Below are 20,002 nucleotides of genomic sequence, written 5' to 3'. Positions count from 1 at the left end.
CTTCCGATCAGTAGGTGACCTGCTCTACCTCCTGAGCTACAGCCACCCCACTGCTATTGTGGGGTGGCTGTAGCTATTGATACCATAGAGTCATCAGGAAAGTATTTACAGCCACAGATTAAGGGGTGGGAAGAATAGGTGTTTAAAGCATGTCCACATTACCTCCACCATGTTTTTATATAGTCTGATTTGAAATAAATCATTTTTACCTTACCTTAGGTTGCTGTCTGTTCATTAGAACTAAAGCTAAAAAAATGTTACCTGATAGAAAGCAAGAAAAATACAAAAACACCAAAGTTCACTGCTGAGACTTTTTTTCAGGTGTTGAAAGTATTCAACAGGATTCATCGACCTACTTGTGCAGGTTGATGAACACTGTTTGTAATTAATTTGCTTGCAATTTGATGAGCTCCAGAAAATGCACTTTGTAGCACTAGAAATAAACTATTGTGTTAAGAGTTCTAATTTTGTATGTTTGGGGAAAATGTAAAAATAAATATTGGTATATCAGTTGTTCTTAGTTTTATAGTTTTTTTTAATATACAGGAGGGCTTACGATGTTAAATTTGTTAAATGGTTCTAGTCCTACCAACTGTAAGTCAAAATGTGATTGGTTAAAAAAAAGAATTATAGTTTTTAGCCAGTAATCCTTTCATTTTAATGGAAATCTGATACACAACAAATACAAAACATGTTGCAAAAAATATTTGGCTTTCTCTAGATTTGCTAGTCAAGCAAATCGGGTCAGGCCAGTCAGTGTTCATTTCATTTTCTTAACACTACTATTAGCCTCTTTATGGATTTCAGTGACTTAGCTTTTGTCATTTATCATAAAAGAACAAAGTGACAAATAAACAAGATTTAGTTATATGTGACACTGACACAATATAAGTACAGCTATGTTGGGTGAGCTTTTAAATAAGACAAATCTCTACCATAGCATCTCCCATGAGCCTGTTATGTGTTAATGTGTGTTTTGTGTGTGTCTGTGTGTGTGTAGATGTAAATTTTTGTCACCTCTCCTCATCACCTCTGTCTTTTTAAAGAGCAACACTCACCAGAGAAGTTCCTGGAGACAAGCATGGTAGTAAGAATGGCACCCTGATGAGGAAGAACACAGAAAAGCATTATAAGAATCCACCCTGAAACCTATTTAATATGCTGGTGTCGTGAATTAACTTTTAACCTGTATGTTAAGGATTAATAAATTAACACAAACAGAAGCAGAGCAAATCAGGATGAAGGTTTCACACTCTCCAGTGCAAATGTTCCCCTGTCTAACCTCACAATACAAGAAAAGAAGAAAATCTCTGAGCAAAGACCATAACATCACCATGTTACCAGGCTACAAGGGCAGGTGCACTGTTGTTCAAAACACAATGGATTATCACACGAAAATTAGTACGCTGACACTATACCAATACCTATGAAGCCTTAAAACGAGACCCCACAAGCAAATACAAAAAGAACGTCATGAGTTGCTTACAAGAACTGGAAAAGGATGAAGTTATTGACTGTCCTACTTACCATCGGCTACACCGAGGGGAAGTTATACCCTGTATTTAAAGAGTTCCAAAGATCCACAAAGAAGGGGTCTCACTCAGACCCAGTGTTATCAGTATAAACTCAGCCACCTACAACATTTCCAAACACCTATCCACCATGCTAGCACCCGTTGTTGGAACACCCCCAATCACATCGAAAACTCCACTGACTTCACCAACAAGGACCAAAAACTTGATCCAGATGAAACCATAGTGTCTTTTATTGCGGTCTCTCTCTTCACTTGCATACCTACAATTGAGGCAGTGGAAACTCTCAGAAAACAACTACAACAAGACAGCTCCTTGGAAAACAGAACAAGCTTCACCCCAGATCAGATTTGCACACTGTTAGACTGCTTTACCACCACATATTTTAGCCAGCCTTTCCATGGAGGAAGTGGAAAGCACCAGGACAGCACCTAGCCACTGGTACACATAAACTGATGACACCTGGGTCAAAATCTAAATCCAAGAATTACAATCCTTCACTGCTCTCTTCAACTTAGTGGATAGAAACATAAAGTTCACCAAGGAAGACAAAAAGGATAGCATTGTGTTTGGTGGCTAATCGAAGCCTTACATCACTCCCACACTGTCAAGCTTATTGCGACATTTGTGATCTAGTCTTCAGGCCAAGCAGCCTCCACTCCGCGTACTTTAAATCTCACTGCTCATCCATCATTTGCCCTTCCAGGTGCCTTCTAGCAACCCACACCCTCCACATCTCCGCCTTACCCAAGTCATTCAGTGACTCATCAGAGTCTAATCTCCAAATAACATAATTGTATTCTGTATATCAATAAATCATGTTCAATTGTTTCTAATGATATCTCCGAATTGAACTGCCTTTGTCTATATTGGAAACATTTAGGAAAAGATACTGGTACATGTTGAGTCTAAATATCACGCAACGGTTTCCAAATAATATGTCGCGTTTGACCACTGAACTCACGTTTAAATTTCATATTTGCCTTTTTTTGTTGACCCTAAGTTTTGCCAAGAGAAATAGACTGAGCGGCCTATTAACAAATATCCTATAGTATACTATTATATAATAAGCTCAAGTTATTAATGTCCAGTTATTTAAAAATCAATACCTATTATCCATTACCTACTCCTACATAATGTCTGTGTGATAACAGTAAGCATCCCCCATGCCTCCCTTATCATTTTACTGCACTACAAACTTCTTAAGCTGTGTTTAAAAAGGAAGACTACAGCAGGGAAGGGCAAATTGTTTTTATAGCTACTGTAGCTCCTTTTAAAAAATCTGAAATCAGTTCAAAACTGGTAGACATTAAGCTAGAGTAAGGGTTTCCTCCTTTCTCCTGAAATCAGAGATACAACTTCTTTTTGAACCATCAAATATTTTCACACCTTGAGTTTCCTCCTGGCATTAAATTTCTTCAGGCACTCGACGGTCTCCTGTCTGTGCATCATTGAGGCCACCGTTGAGCGTTGCTGTGGGGAGACAGAGAAAGAGATGCTGAAAATAAAATGTTACAAGAGCAGCTGTGACAGTGATAGGTTTATGTGGGCAGGAGCTGCCAGTGAGATTCTGCATTGGTGAAATGTGTTAATTCTGAGGCCCCTTAGGTAACACAATTTCAGCAAAACTTCAGTATAAAGAGATTCAACTTGGCTTTACAGTATCCGCACAATACATTCTGTTTCCTTACAGAAATAATGATATGTTGTTATGTTAAGGATTTAGATCTTTGACTTAGCTAGTGATTTTGTTGGGTTTTTGGGCCAATTTCTCTCAAATTTTACATTAGTCATTCTTACTAACTATTCCTGCAAACATCACAGGTACTGGGTTTATGACTTAAACTGATGAAGACAGTCAAGAAAAATATTGTTTTACAAATTATAAATGGAAAATACTGTAAATGTAACTTTTTTTTCTTGTTGCTATGATCATATTTTTAAAGATATTGTGCCAAAGTTTTATTGCATAAACTGGCAAAAGTTCACTTAAAACTCCAGTGAATACAATTGCCTAAAGGAATATTTTTCTTTTCCAATGAAAGACAAGTGTTACAGATGGACGTATGACTGTAACTAGTGTTCAGTCTAATGGTTATGTATGAAATGTACATTCTAATTAGATATATTAAATCCTAATGCATAAAAATCATATTATTATCTGTCATAAAAACAAAACAGAAGTAAAAATTAACTTTGTAAAATAATTAAATTGATCAAATAATACATTTGACATAAACTAGTTTTAAACTGAAAAGTACTGAATTCATTGAATTAAACTGACATTTTTATACCCCAAAAAATTACCAACAAAACATGGTAGCACCAAAGCTCATTTAGATAGCAACTGTGTTTCTGATTATTTTATTACAGTCAAAACAAGTCATTTAATTCATTTAACTGTATTTTCCTTCTGAATCTTGTATCAAAAAACACGTTTATCAAAAAGTACTTTTCCTGGAAGAAAAGTGTTCCATTGGGCTCAAGCTTGTGTTTTTAGTTCAGAATCCAGAGTCTCTTGAATTGTTACATTAATCAAAGGCCCTTGTAAGATGGCATTTATTTACAGAGCATCAAGCTGTGATTTATTGCCAAACAAATTGAACATTTCAATGTATTTTTATTATACACACTAACACACTGTTTAAGATGTCAATTTACTCTATTTTAAACACAATTGTAATTTTCTAGACTTCTTTGGAGAGTCTAGAGATTTCTGCAGGAATTTAACTTATCATGTGGAACTCAGTTCTTGGTTGCTGAAGGTTAATAGGTTGAACTTTTGCCTGTCTATGGAAAAAACCATATTCAAGATAAGCTGACATGTCAGCACATATTTGCACATGTCATATTTGGCAGTTTTAAGCACATGTTCTCATAGTTGCTGAGAGAGGATTTGCAAATTACAAATTGCTTGATAGTCAAATCAGGAGCTGTGAAATATTGTTTCCTGTCAGTTTTAATAGGATGCTGGATGTGTATATGCTACTTACACAGACCCATGGGTGCTTCAGAGCCTCCTGGGCAGTGATTCTCTTGGCTGGATTAATAGTAAGCATCTGGTTGATCAGATTTTTAGCCTCGGGAGTCACTGTGTCCCACTCTGGGGAGGGAAACTAAACCAAACGCACACCTAAGCATGCCCACATATACAATAAAAATATGTACCACATCTTATTTAACTTAAAGAGAAACAGAGATGAGAAGCTGACTAACATCATATGCTCCAGCTTTGATCTGTTGGTAGAGTTTGTGTTGGTCCTCGTCCCAGAACGGAGGGTACCCAACCAAAAGGATGTAGAGGATCACACCTACACACATAAACAGCCATTGTTTGAGTGCCAAGAACAAAATTGGCAGAGGTGGTGCTGAAAATAGAAAAAAAACACCTACCACATGCCCAGATGTCTACAGGTTTACCATATGCTTCTTTCCTCAGCACTTCTGGAGACAAGTAGCCGGGAGTACCCGCAAAGCCTACACACGAAAACAAAAAGCAACACAAATGAAGGCCCTGTTTCTTGGCGAAAGTACAGAAAAGAATGCATTTTAACCCTCTCAAGGCAGGCGTTGCAGATTTGCAACAGTTAAAAACTAACAGCCTGATTACCCCACATACATATTTTATGAGGTTTTTTTTTACTCAGAAGTACCACTGCAGGACTTGGTTGTGCATTAGCAACAAAAAGTTTAATTTGAGCCTGAGAGGGTTAAAAGGTTCTGCTCCTATGCTTTAGATAACCTCTTATTTTGGTGCTTAACTTTTATAGTTTGATTTGTCTTTTGTGATACCTTTAAAAGGTGGTGGAGCAGCTGTGGTTCAAATGGGTTGTCTACCAATCAGAACGTCAGGGGAAACGTTATCCCTGGGCTGAACTCCAAGTTACGGCCAGTCAAGTGGTATCAATTCCTTTGTACTACAGGAACTGCATGCATACTCTGTCAACAGGAGGCTGGACATTATTGTTCATCAGGAGGAATCAAGGACCCACTGCACCAGCACAGGATCTGCCAATTGGTTGAAGGATCCCAATATCTTCTGGCAGTCAGTGTCGCATTGCCTAGCTTATAGTGGACTGTGTATCGCTCCATGGATATGTTTTTCCACACCATAATTGACACACCAACACAACAGCCATGCTAAATGATCTTACAGGCAGCATAACATTCTCCATAGCTTCTTTCACGTCTGTCATGTGCTCAAGATGAATCTGCTCTCATCTCTGAAAAGCGTAGGGTGGCAGTGGTGAACTTGCCAATTTGGATATTCTATGATGAATGCCATTTGGGCTCCACAATACTGGGCAGTGATCATAGGGCTCACTAGAGGATGCTGACACCTCAGGTCACCCTCAAATCAAATTATTATATTATATAGCGCCAAATTAAAAAAAAACAAAAACAAAACAGCTGCCTCAAGCCGTTTTTATATTAAAAGGTAAAGATCCTACAATAATACAAGTCTGTTTCTGATTATTTGGTCAGAGACATTCACACCAGTGGCTTGCTTGAGATCATTTTGTAGGGTTCTGGCAGTGGCCATACTGTTTCTTCCAGCACAAAGGACACGCATGCCACTTAAGGACCTTCTATGGTCCTGTCCAGCTTTCCTAGAGTAACTGCTTGGAAATTCTGGAATTTCCTCCATGCACTTACCACTGGAATGGGAGACACAGCAAACGTTCTGTCAATGGCATGTATTGATGTGCCATCCTGAAGGAGTTCGACTACATGTACAACCTCTGTAGGGTCCAAGTGTTGCATCAGTACAGGGAGTGCAGAATTATTAGGCAAATGAGTATTTTGTCCATCCTCTTCATGCATGTTGTCTTACTCCAAGCTGTATAGGCTCGAAAGCCTACTACCAATTAAGCATATTAGGTGATGTGCATCTCTGTAATGAGAAGGGGTGTGGTCTAATGACATCAACACCCTATATCAGGTGTGCATAATTATTAGGCAACATCCTTTCCTTTGGCAAAATGGGTCAAAAGAAGGACTTGACAGGCTCAGAAAAGTCAAAAATAGTGAGATATCTTGCAGAGGGATGCAGCAGTCTCAAAATTGCAAAGCTTCTGAAGCGTGATCATCGAACAATCAAGCGTTTCATTCAAAATAGTCAACAGGGTCGCAAGAAGCGTGTGGAAAAACCAAGGCGCAAAATAACTGCCCATGAACTGAGAAAAGTCAAGCGTGCAGCTGCCAAGATGCCACTTGCCACCAGTTTGGCCATATTTCAGAGCTGCAACATCACTGGAATGCCCAAAAGCACAAGGTGTGCAATACTCAGAGACATGGCCAAGGTAAGAAAGGCTGAAAGACGACCACCACTGAACAAGACACACAAGCTGAAACGTCAAGACTGGGCCAAGAAATATCTCAAGACTGATTTTTCTAAGGTTTTATGGACTGATGAAATGAGAGTGAGTCTTGATGGGCCAGATGGATGGGCCCGTGGCTGGATTGGTAAAGGGCAGAGAGCTCCAGTCCGACTCAGACGCCAGCAAGGTGGAGGTGGAGTACTGGTTTGGGCTGGTATCATCAAAGATGAGCTTGTGGGGCCTTTTCGGGTTGAGGATGGAGTCAAGCTCAACTCCCAGTCCTACTGCCAGTTTCTGGAAGACACCTTCTTCAAGCAGTGGTACAGGAAGAAGTGCACACTTCAAGAAAAACATGATTTTCATGCAGGACAATGCTCCATCACACGCGTCCAAGTACTCCACAGCGTGGCTGGCAAGAAAGGGTATAAAAGAAGAAAAACTAATGACATGGCCTCCTTGTTCACCTGATCTGAACCCCATTGAGAACCTGTGGTCCATCATCAAATGTGAGATTTACAAGGAGGGAAAACAGTACACCTCTCTGAACAGTGTCTGGGAGGCTGTGGTTGCTACTGCACGCAATGTTGATGGTGAACAGATCAAAACACTGACAGAATCCATGGATGGCAGGCTTTTGAGTGTCCTTGCAAAGAAAGGTGGCTATATTGGTCGCTGATTTGTTTTTGTTTTGTTTTTGAATGTCAGAAATGTATATTTGTGAATGTGGAGATGTTATATTGGTTTCACTGGTGAAAATAAATAATTGAAATGGGTATATATTTGTTTTTTGTTAAGTTGCCTAATAATTATGCACAGTAATAGTCACCTGCACACACAGATATCCCCCTAAAATAGCTAAAACTAAAAACAAGCTAAAAACTACTTCCAAAAACATTCAGCTTTGATATTAATGAGTTTTTTGGGTTCATTGAGAACATGGTTGTTGTTCAATAATAAAATTATTCCTCAAAAATACACTTGCTTAATAATTCTGCACTCCCTTTATTGAGACTGACCTTAGTCAAAAGTGTTGAAAAAACAATGAGAAAACCCAAAGAAGGACAAATATCTGTGGCTTCAACTTGTATAACCCTTTGTGTTTTGGGGGTTGTCTTATCTTTTAGATAATCTCTTATTTAGAATTAGATCATCTTTGTCTTCTAAATGCCTCCTTAATTTTTTGAGCATGAAACTTTGTCTGTAGCATTCTTTCTAATTGTACATATGTTTTGAAATTAATGGAGATGCTTTTCTAATTGTGTTATTTTTAATAACACCTACAGACACATGCACACTTCTGTGTGTGTGTGTGTGTGTGTGTGTGTGTGTGTGTGTGTGTGTGTGTGTGTGTGTGTGTGTGTGTGTGTGTGTGTGTGTGTGTGTGTGTCTTACCAAACCAAGCCTGTTGGTCTCCTTGTACTTCAATGGCCAGTCCAAAATCAGCCAACTTGACTGCTGCGTTCTTACATTTGCTGGCCAGCAGCAGGTTTTCTGGCTGAAGGTGTAACACAAGCACAGTCGTGTCATGTTAGTGTTACATTTTATGACCTTATTAATTTATGTCTCAAGGTTGTTACGACATTGTTACTGAAAGGCTTTTCTTAAATTACTTCAGAAGGGGTGGCAAAATCTAGGGATGTTTTTATTTCATGTTAAGTCATTTGTAACTCCATCTAACCTATCTTACACACTCGCAACAAGTACTATAATCACTATGCAAAGATCTCAACAGTAATCTTGCAGAGTTGAGCCAGATAAAAGTTTAGTATCACATTCAACAAGCTTAAGTTTTTTAAAAAAAATTGCGCTTTAATTTGGTTTCTTTGTGGCTGATATTTTATTTTATTTTATTTTATTTTATTTTATGGCAGTAGTCTTTCTGTGACATTTTATTTTTTAGCAACTGGAAGGACCAGTCCTTCCAAGATGGTCCCTGTTCTTTTTTTCCTGTTTCTTGAGTTTCTGCTGCCTGGGGTATTCCCTAAGCACATGCTCAGTGCTACATCATTGCTACATCTTCCTGATGTACTGATGGATCTTTGTTGTTTCATCTTGGATAGTACTTCTGACACTGACTAATCAGTCTCTTTCCTCCCCCTCAGTGTACAGTGGCACTAGGCTTGGGATGGAACCCTCCACGTATGGTAAGGAGCTTTCTTGTCTTGATGTCAGTGGCTTATATTTCATATTTTGGCCAGCTTATTATCCTAGCAGAGCACCTGATGACTGATGATGATGATGTTTATGACTATGCAGCATAAGCATGTGTGAGGCATTCATACAGAACTTTTTCATAATGTTGCTATTTGCTGGGATTGACACATCTATCACAACTGCAGTCCTCTGTTCCCTGTCAATCACCACTATGACTGGTTGCTTGGACAGCAGCTTCCTAACTCCCACAAGAATTTAGCCCCATTTGTTCTCAACCATCTTTGATGGTGTCTCCTTTAGTGACTTGGGGAGTTCTAGTCCACATGTGGCGCAGATGTTTCTATAGAGCTACTTGGTTGCGCCGCTCGGTGTACTCTGTCCAAGCTTGCATCTTGCACCCTGCCACTATATGTTGGATAGTCTTCGGGGCACCTTTGCACTGTCCGCAACTTGAGTCCTGTTGGCCTGAGGTAGTGTCCTGCTTCTGCTGATATCATGCTCAGCTGTGTGTGTATATGCAAACATTTAGAAAATCAATAAATGCATTTGGGGGGAGGGGGGGTAGTCAACTGGTTGTGGAAAATGGGGCATTGGGAACAAGTTTCTTCTCTTACTTCTTTTCCTATACATAACTTTAAAGGGAAAACAGGAGAATGGGGCAGACCAGTTATACTCAGATCAGAACGCTAAAAATAGTTATGGCTACAGACATATTCAGAGATACAGTCATACATTTTCCAGCAAATAAAATGTACTCTCTCATTTTGAGGTTGAGACACACAGATGGGACTGGAAAATGTGTATAAGCCTTTTTTGCCTTTGTTTACTTGAGGACGACCAAACACATCTTGTCTGTCTGCAATAGTCGTGTCTTTGCTGCTCAGACGCTGATGTAAAAAGCAAATGTGACAAATAGCTACACAGGAATGACAGCTCTTTGCTGTCTGACTAGTTTATGCTAAGAGTGACAGATCTGTGTCACAGAAGCAGCAATCATTTCACCACAGTGATAGAAACAGCTGTATGCTGTAATCCAGCTGAAGGACAGTCATCATGTCACCCTCTGCTGGTTGATTTAAAAACACAGAAGGTGCATACAGTAAAGGCCTTAACTTACTGTGCCCAGTAGATCAATCTTATTCAGAAATATTCCACAACTGTTGGACAAATGTATTTTTCATTCCACAAAGAACAGACTCAGTTGTTTGATATTTTAGGAAATACTACTACACTTTATTAATAAAATGTTCTAGTTCTAGTTCATTTGGACAACTTAAAATAACCCAAAACAAAACACTTTCTAAGTCAAGATTTGAACTTCAGACTAATCGGGGAATTAATTGTTGTACTTTTTTACTTAGTCAAAATGAACAGATGATGTTTTTGTACTTTTTGACACTATATCATAATCATGATAAAGAGAGCTGCAAATGTCAGTATCAAACACAAAAACTGTATATATTATATACAGTTGTATACTCAATGGGCAAAAAAGTCAAATTAAAAACTAAAGTCAAAATGCAAACGTGTTTAATGTTTTCCTTTCCTAAATGTTACCAAAAGTGCACCAAATTCTTTATAAAATTCAGATTTAAAAACTCAATTTGTGAGATTTTAACATATCATCTATTCTGTATATCACTTGTCCACTTTCCTGACTCAAATATTGTACCAAAGGATGTTAGATGGTTAATGTGATTAATATTAATTGCTAAACATGAGGATATTAACTTCATCATCAAACAAGTTACCATGCTGTCTCATATTTTCCAATAAAAATCAGAAATTTGCTTTAGAAAATAATCAGTAGGTAACTGTAGTTTCCATGTTTGTACCTGGAAAAAAAAATTCACATTTGATATTTGCATAAAATTTATAAAATCCTAACAGAACACATGCAGAGGATTCCACACAAATGCACCGTACAGTGATGTTGGTACTGAAATAAGCATCCAACCATAGTCTGATTAGAGCAGGCTCAGGCTGAGAATTATCGTTGTTTCTATTTCTGTGTCTAGACAGCAAAAAAACAAAAAACAATCTAAGTGACTATGAAAGTCAATTCATTGTTAACTCCAACAGTGGGGGTGGTGTGGGGGTTTTATACTGTCCTCTTAAAGAAAAGGGTCACTGCAAATCAACATAAAATGATGTTGTATATAATGTAGTATTTCTTTGAAGATGGGAGTGTTCTCTCCATGATGACACTGTCACGAATCACAGGATGCAAGGGGCCACTAACTGGTTCAATGAAAATGTAGTACTGTCTAAAATATAGTGAGTACAGACTATATAGTGCACTCAAAGAATTCTTCAATGTTTTACGAAAAGTAGTGTACATCTGATGGTTGCTACCCAAGCATTGTATCCAATCATGCATTGTATTAAAGTGAGAGATGAAAATAAAGAGAGCAGTGCATCAAAGCATTAACTAATACCATGATGAAATAAGTATTGCTGAAAAAACATTGCAATCGGTATTTATTAAGTATTTATTAAATGAAATATTTATTTATTTATGTACAGAATATTGACAAAAGTATTACTTATCCATCTAAATCCTTAAATTCAGGTAATCCAATCACTTCCATGGCCACAGGTATATAAACTCAAACAACTAGGCATACACACTGCTTCTGTAAACATTTGGGAAAGATTGGGTCGCTCTCAGGAGTTCAGTGAATTCTAGTGTGATGCCGTGATAGGATGCCACCTCCAAACAAGTCCAGCTGTGAAACTTCCTTGCTATTAAATATTCCATAGTAAACGGTTGGGGGGAAATATAACAAAGTAGAAGTCATTGAGAATGACAGCAACTATGCCATGAACTAGTAGGCCAGGTAAACTGCATAGTGTGCTGAGGTTGGCAATCACTACAGATCTCCAAATTGGGCCTTCAGATTAGCTCAAGAAGATTACATAGAGAGCTTCATGGAATGGCCACTTCATGACCAAGTTCCAAATGCAGTGAAGTAAAGCATGCCGCCACTGGACTCTAGAGCAGTAGAGAAGTGTTCTCTGGAGTGATGCATCATGCTTCTTTGTCTGGCAATCTGATCAACAAGTCTGGATTTGGCTATTACCAGGAGAACAGTACTTGTCTGATTGCACTGTGCAAAGGATAACGTTTGGTTGAGGGGGAATCATGATGCGGGGTCATTTTCAGTAGTTGGGCTCAGCCCCTTAGTTCCAATGAAAAGAACTCTTAATGCTTCAGCATACCAAGACATTTTGGAGAATTTCATGCTCCCAACTTTGTGGGAACAGTTTGAGGATGACCCTCTCCTGCTCCAACATGACTGTGCACCAGTGCACCGGGGGAAAAATCTAAACCTACATGGCCTTGTGTGAAAAAGCCCCTTAAATCTAATAACTGGTTGGGTCAGTTATTAGTAATAAACACCTTAGTTCAATGTTTTTGGGTTCTCAGTTTGACTGTTATTATTTATTCTTATTTGCCACATTTCTAAGTATCTTCTTTCATATATCTTTGTTTCAGTTTCTGGCTATTCTGCCTTTGGTTTTGTACAGTTATTTTATAATTTATAATTTATATATTACATTTTTTTATAATGATTTTTTATTAAATGTGTACAGTCTTCCCTTTGTGCCCCATTGTGCCCATCTGTCTTTGATTTGTTCTAGCTGTTTTCCCCCACCCTTTCCCCTAGCCTCATTACTGTCATTATTGTCTCAGTCTCCTCTTGCCCCTCTGTTGAGTCACCCACAGTATGCTTTCTAGATTTCCTAGTGCGTCCTAGTATTACACTCCTTGTATAATTACTCTTTGTGCCTCCTTTTGCTTTCTGTTTTGGGATCATGTTTTCCTTTGATCAATCCAGCATTAAATATTCACCTTATGCTCACTTTGGTCTCCTGCATTCTGCACTTGGGTTGGAAAACAATTAACCAAATTCCACACAGTTGATAGTCACAGAGCAAGTTGACCGCACAAAGCACCCAGAGGGCACAACAATCTACATGGAAGAAAATGACTTAGACTGTTCTAGGTTTCTAGTCTACTCACAAAGACTGAGAGAAACAGCTGATATGAGGGCTTGGCCAGCTGCTATCTCAGCATTCGAAGGTATAAAATCTCACAAACCTCAACTGCTTCACTAGCTGGTTATTCCCACTTCTTACTCCCAGTTACTTCACAGTAATAGACTATTATAGGACAATTCAATTCAATTCAGTTCAATTTAATCTTATTTATGTAGCACCAAATCACAACAACAGTTCCCTAAGGGGTTTTATATTGTTAGGTAAAGACCCTACAATAACACAGAGAAAATAAAAAACAACAACAACAATCAGATGGCCCCCTATTAGCAAGCACTTTGCAGTGGGAAGGAAAAAGTCCTTTTTTAACAAGAAGAACTTCCCCAGCAGCCATGTGCCAAAACTGGTTGGTTTCAAGGGGAGGAAGACAGAACAAAAGACACACTCTGGAAGAGAGCCAGGAATGAATAATAATAATAATTACGTGCAGAGTAGTGTTTAAAAACATAGTGAGTGAAAGAAAGGTGAGTGAACACTTGTGCATTAGTGCACTAGTGCATTACACCCCGAGGAGCCTAAGGTTATTGCACTAATTCAGGGTCACCTAATCCAGACCTAAGAAAATGCTTTGTCAAAAAGGAAAATTTTAAGCCTATAATCTTAAAAGCAGACAGTGTGTCTGTCTCCCAAATCCAAATTGGGAGCTGTTTCCACAGAAGAGAGGGCTCCTCAGGTTGTACAGGCTGCCTTAGTTTCTATATTTCCTGGGTCAGAGAGAGTGCTGATCTACCCAAGACCTTCCCTGAATCTGTGTCTCGGCAAGTGAACCCAGTGAATTCTGAACAAACTAGTCTAGCCAACTTGGAGCTTCCACTGTATCCTGCACTGGAGCTGCTGTGGACCCAGACATCAGAAAAGTGCACCCTGCTCAGCTCCCACAAGAGTTGACAGAGTCTTCTGAGTATCCTGAACCTCAGGGTAGGATTTATCTACTCCATTGGCCAGTAGCTATGGGGTCCAACTAGCCCCCACAGCTACTTAGTCTCCGCCACTGGCCACCTCACCAGCTCCCTGAGCTGAATCATCTCTGCCAAGGCCTCTGTCCTTTGTCCTTTGATCCTGCCCCATGAAGTACACGGTCATGGAATAAAACATTTGGCAAGCTTTTCAAGACCATTTAAGGGGAAATAAACAGGCTTTCCAACAGCACAAGATTTATTAATTTTATTGAGTAATTTATTAATTATTATTTATTTATTAATTAATGACCAAACACAAATTTTTTTTACTTTTTGTACTAAGTTTATATAGTCTTAAAATCAATAAAAAGCCATCACACAGATTTCTGTTATAAATGTAATATAAATTGCTATATTAATGTTAACATACATTCTTGACAATATTTTGTCTTGACTGCATCATTACAAAAGATTATTTGGGTTTTTTTTGTTCTTTATAGAGCTTTAGGTTGTTGTTTAATTATATGTTGGTTGGTTATTAACATTGTTTTTTTTTATTTGTTTATTTGCTACTCATACATACTGCACAAATCACTAAAAAATGTATGTAATTCAGTACAGCAGATATTGTTTTATACAGCTGCAGTATGTATCTATGCTGTAAGAAACAGCACATGATAATAAGAGGAACGCTTGATATACACAAAAAATATTCAAACATTCCTCTGTGAAGGATTAGTTACTTTCATCTGTGAACAGGGATTCATTGTTACCTGTTCAGATATACATACATATCCTGCTTAAACATGAAGCAGGTCAATGAAAGTCCAAAGGAACTTAATCAAAAGAACGTCAGCTGCGTGGTATACATCACTGCAGCACTGGAGGTGAGCAGACACAAGGTTTCCACCTGCTATGAAATTTCTCTTTCAGTTGTAGTCCACTCAAGTGCATGCACAAGACAGAACTTCAACATATGTGCACAAACACTCATGCACGTTTTGATAAATCCAGCCCATAGACATGCACAGACATGCTGGATATAAATATTTTCACTGCACTTACCAGCTGTCAATTACAACAGTCAGACAAAACACAGAACTATGGAGAACCGCTTACTGATTTACAAAAAAGTGAGACCACAGCCATACTGGGCCTTCATCAGGCAAACAGACAACATGACATCAGAAGATGATATCCAGACCAAACTGCAATACAGATGACAAAACTCAACAAAACGTAATCTGCTACACCACTCACATATAACAGTGGGAATTCCACATAGAACCTTTTTTTTAAAAATTGGAACACTGTTCATAATTAATAATTTGTATTAACATTTGGAAGGTATCATTCTTTTTGTGGAAGCTCTACATTTTTCCTTCATGGACTCTTGTCCCTGAGCTAAACCTGACCTGAACATAGTACAGAATGTTCCTTATACTGATTTTATAGCTGTGCAGCTAAAATTCACACACCTACATGGACACAGACACATGACCTGCTCGTGACTCACCTTGAGATCTCTGTGAACCACACCCATCTGATGGCAGTGGAGCACGGCCTCCAGGATCTGCTGGATGCAATGACTGCATGCAGACAGCAGGGGGAGCAGGTTAGTCTGAACACATTTAGCACATTGAGCCCCAACTGTCACAGGCACACATACATGTTTTCAGTGTAGGAACCAGCTCTCTCTTCCACACTCAACACGTTTGCACACACATATAAAAAAGTGTGAACCTGTCTGTGAGCTACACAGAGAGAATGCGTGCAGTTTGCTATTTTCTGCTTTAAAGAAAGTGCCAAATATTAGTCAGGCAGCGTAGGAGGGCTCTGCAGCTCCGTGTGGGAGACACTCTGTCTAACCTGTATATTTTTGTGTGTAATTTATTTAGCAGCAGTGATAACAAAGCCTTTGAGGAAAGGATTCTGCAAGTATTTAAAGTTGTCACTGCTGCCACTCTATTGACCTCTACTCCTTCACCCGTTCTCAGGTTTTCTCACTCACTCAGTCACTCTTGCTCAAAGTATGACAGTCCTAGGACCCACAGGAATTGTAAATATATTTCAGACTTCTAAAATAGTACAACAAGAGCTGCAAAAGCAGAACCAGAAGACAGGCAAGACAGGCAAGGGGAGACAAACAAACAGGCAGCAGGCACAGACAAAACTTGTATCAAATCACAGGCAAAAATTAAAAAACAGGACTATAAAATACAAGCAGCTCTTGTACAGCGGGTGCACAGCAATGCAACACAGTGAGACACACACACACACCTTGAGGTCCCTGTGCACTATGTCATGGTGGTGGGTGTAAGAGACACTGTCTAGAATCTGATGAATACAGTGACTGTGGAGACAGAACAACACAGTGAAGACCAGATAAAGGAAGCAACACGAGAAGGAAAGGGACCAAAAACATAGTAAGAAAGAGAAGTGGACAGAGAAGAGAACAGGAAGATCTGAGGCACAGAGGCTGTTGCAGGGCGAGGAAGCGAGGGAGTTGATGTGAGAAGCACTTTACATATTTCCTGATTTGACTAGACTAGACATATAGAGTTTTTTTAAATCTCCATTGCTAAGATTTCATTCAGTTCATAAACATATCTTTGTTTCTTCGTCTTGCTATTCTGTTCAAATTAAAAGTGAATTTTTAATGAAAAAACTGTTTTCCTGTTTTTTTGTCACACATTTGTCACACTTAAATGTTTCGGATCATCAAACAAGTTTAAACATTAAACAAATATAACACAAAATGCACTTTCTAAATAAAGCTGTTTATTATCAAGGGGGGGGGGGGGGGGGGGAATCCATGCCTACGTGGCCCTCTGCGAAAAAGTGATTGCCCCCAGTAAATTTATGTTTTATAACATAAATTAACTGTGGTTTTTTACATCTTTGGAAAGCGGAGTTCACTTTCTTTAGTCACACCCACACACACATAACCTTAAAAAGATGGTTTATGTTCTAAAACCCTTTAATGTGGCTGAATTAGAACAACTCTGCAAAAATGAGTGGGCCAAAAGTCCTCCACAGCACTAGAAAAGACTGGAAAAGATTGCCAGTTATCACAAATGCTTAATTGCAGTTGTTGCTGCTAAAGGGTGGCCCAACCAGTTATTAGGTTTAGGGGGCAATTGCTTTTCACACAGGGCCATGTAGGGTTGGAATTTATTCCCCTTAATAAAAAAAAAAAAAAAAAAACTTTATTCAAAACAGCATTTTGTGTTTACTTGTGTTATCTTTGTCTAATATTTAAATTTGTTTGATCTGAAACATTTAAGTGTGACAAACATACAAAAAAATAGGAAATAAGGAAGGTGCAAACACTTTTTCACACCATGGCAAAAGACAGACAAAGCTACAGTAACATTACTCATTACTTTTTTGAAGTTGGATGGCACAGTTGTGCAGTGGTTAGAAATGTCACCTATGAAAGCTGTGATAAGCCCGCTGACTCTCAACTGGTAAGTGACTGAAAAAATGGACAGAAGGAAATTCTGAAGCCTCATGTTTGCAGTATTTTTACTGTTGCCTTCTTGTGTTTTTTTCTAGCTGAATATCACAGATTAGGTATGGACTTGAATAAGAAGTAAACAACACATCCATATGTGTCGATCCCAAAGTAGCTTTGCCATTTGTCAAAGCATATAAAATGGTTTAAAAATGGTTTAAAATGAGAAATTTTATTGAGTAATTATCAATAAAACAGGCTTTGGGTAGACTAAGACCACTAACACACTTAGCATATGAAATGACTTGATTATAGTCTATTGCAAACAAGGACATGGACAGCTGAGCTGGAGACCTGATAGTCAAGTAGTCATTCTTGTGATATTTCTTTAAAGTCCACTATCAAGGGCACATGCATTGTAATATAAATTCTCTGTGGACACAAAAAAGCAAGCATTTGCTCACTGTGTGATGATGACATTTACATCACTCAGAAGCAAGCATACCCTAGTGAATTTGTGAGTGTGGAAAGTATTATCAGGATTTAAGAAAGATTAGTCCCATTACAAAGACAGAAACTCAACATTTTCACCATAACCATCTTGGATTTTTGATATCCAATGTGATGAGCAAAGGGGGACTCTGACGGAGAGCATTCTGCCATTTACCCAAGTAGGCTTGCACTAATACACGATGGAGTCTAATGGAGTCTAAAACATAATTCACGAAATTAACCCTCTCCAGGCAGACGTTGCAGATTTGCAACAGTTAAGACCTAACAACCTGATTACCCCACATACATATTTTATGAGGTTTTTTTTACTCAGAAGTACCACTGCAGGACTTGGTTGTGCATTAGCAACACAAAACGTAATTTGGGCCTGAGAGGGTTAAGGTCGAACACAAGTTCAGTAAGGAAGATCTATATTCATCCATCTGTTTCCATTCCTGTGTGTTTGAGCTGGTAGTGTATCCTTTGCAACACGTCTGCTTTCCCACGATAAACAAACTCAATTCTGTCATCACTCTGGCCCATTCTTTTTTTGGTTTTTTTTGCCTGCCCTCTGTGAGCCAATCATTCTGTTTTCCATGCGCTTTAAACGTCATTGCTGTTTTATCACTCTGCCTTTAAGAAGCACATTCCTCCTCCCCATATCCACCTTATCCTGGCCACCACCAGCATCTAGGCTACATTCACTAGACTTTCCTCTGCTATGTAGCTTCATAGAAATTATTTGGTGATTCGATTCTAACTCTGCATTTCAAAAAGCATGTTCAGTTCTTCTTTTTAAAATAAATGTCCTTTTTATAGTCAGTAATACTTGAAACTACTTATTGAGACTGTACACTCATCAGTTTAGTGCAAATAACAGATCAAGGGATCAGAGCGCCATTTTCCCACAGATTTCTTACATGTACAACCATATTTCTTTTTGAAACCACAGCAATCGCCCCTTTGTGGCTTTCAGAAAGAATGTAGAGACACTTTTGCAATGCCTGTATACAGTAAAGTGTAAGCAATCTAGCTGTTGTCCAGTGTTGTCAAGGTGCATATCCAAATTGAAGACAAGTAATAACCAGCACTGAGGAATACATGTCCTGGCATGTATTCTTCAGTGCTGGTTGAAATATTTCTTTACTTCAATTTGACTCAGCTTCAAGGAAAAACGATGCAGTGATAGAGCTATGAATCAACATCAGCTTCACTTCTTGACTTGTTGGTGCACACAGTAAAGTTAGCTCTTAATTACCCAATAGTCAAATTAGCTATAGCAGCTAGTTAGATAGAAGATTCTGAACAAGGCTGAACAGGTTGCGAATAGGATATTGAGCTGTGATCAGCAGGGATAATGGATGCATGGACACATGGAGATGTTGCTGGCTATGCAGAGCAGCAGAGGAATAATAACTGCACTAAACAGAGATGTCCAGAATATGAAGAACTAAATAAAGAGTGAAATCTGGAGCAGAGCACCACAGAGGAGCAGAGCTGAGGAGGTGAAAGGCTGAAGACTGAGGCAGAGCAGCATGTATACTGGAAAAGAGAGATACTGGAGGACTTTAGTAATAATTCATTTCCTATTCTTCTTAAGAAACATAAGATATTAATTGTTATTTTCAAACTTTGTTATAGCCAGCTGTGCGGTCAGCTTTAAAATGCTGGTAGCACGGTGGTGTGTTGGTTAGCACTGTTGCCTCAGAGCAAGGTTTGAATCCACCATCTGGCCACAGCCTTTGTGGGGTTTGCATGTCCTAATCTGTAGCTGTTTTGGTTTTCGCTGGGTAATCTGGATCTCCCACAGTCCAAAGATATGCAGTTAGTAAGGTTAGGTTAATTGCTGATTCTAAATTTGGCCATAGGTGTGAGTGGCTCTCTGTTAACCCTGCGACTCTGCTGTATAAATAAAACTGAACTGAAATATTGGACTGTAAAGCTTAGATGCTTCCAGCACATCATTTGTAGCTGAACTTTGGTCATTAGTGTACCTGGCTGCATAGATAACCCTCAAATGTATTTACCACACTTCACTCCCTTTGGTTGTTTCTTCAGTTATGGTGTCTTGGACCCAGGGGTCTT

At 38.8% G+C, this 20,002-nt stretch overlaps 1 protein-coding gene across 1 annotated transcript in view; it reads right to left on the bottom strand.

The window, feature by feature from the left end:
• Positions 1 to 20,002, bottom strand: part of camk2b2 (calcium/calmodulin-dependent protein kinase (CaM kinase) II beta 2) — a 70,027-nt gene that overhangs the window by 31,816 nt on the left and 18,209 nt on the right. Inside the window, exons 6-12 of the mRNA XM_085360128.1 lie at positions 16,249 to 16,321; positions 8,246 to 8,348; positions 4,926 to 5,009; positions 4,749 to 4,843; positions 4,526 to 4,648; positions 2,922 to 3,005; positions 1,059 to 1,101 (exon numbers count right to left, since the gene is read on the bottom strand). Coding sequence (XP_085216254.1) covers positions 1,059 to 1,101; positions 2,922 to 3,005; positions 4,526 to 4,648; positions 4,749 to 4,843; positions 4,926 to 5,009; positions 8,246 to 8,348; positions 16,249 to 16,321 — 605 coding nt within the window. The remainder of the gene's footprint in view (positions 1 to 1,058; positions 1,102 to 2,921; positions 3,006 to 4,525; positions 4,649 to 4,748; positions 4,844 to 4,925; positions 5,010 to 8,245; positions 8,349 to 16,248; positions 16,322 to 20,002) is intronic.

The sequence above is a fragment of the Diplotaxodon limnothrissa genome, linkage group LG7, assembly GCF_057381915.1.
Source record: "Diplotaxodon limnothrissa isolate DT_005_m linkage group LG7, D_limnothrissa_male_GT1.1, whole genome shotgun sequence".
NCBI classification, from domain to species: domain Eukaryota; kingdom Metazoa; phylum Chordata; class Actinopteri; order Cichliformes; family Cichlidae; genus Diplotaxodon; species Diplotaxodon limnothrissa.
Note: the sequence above shows the minus strand (reverse complement) of the source record. Positions and strands in the feature narration are given on the sequence as shown.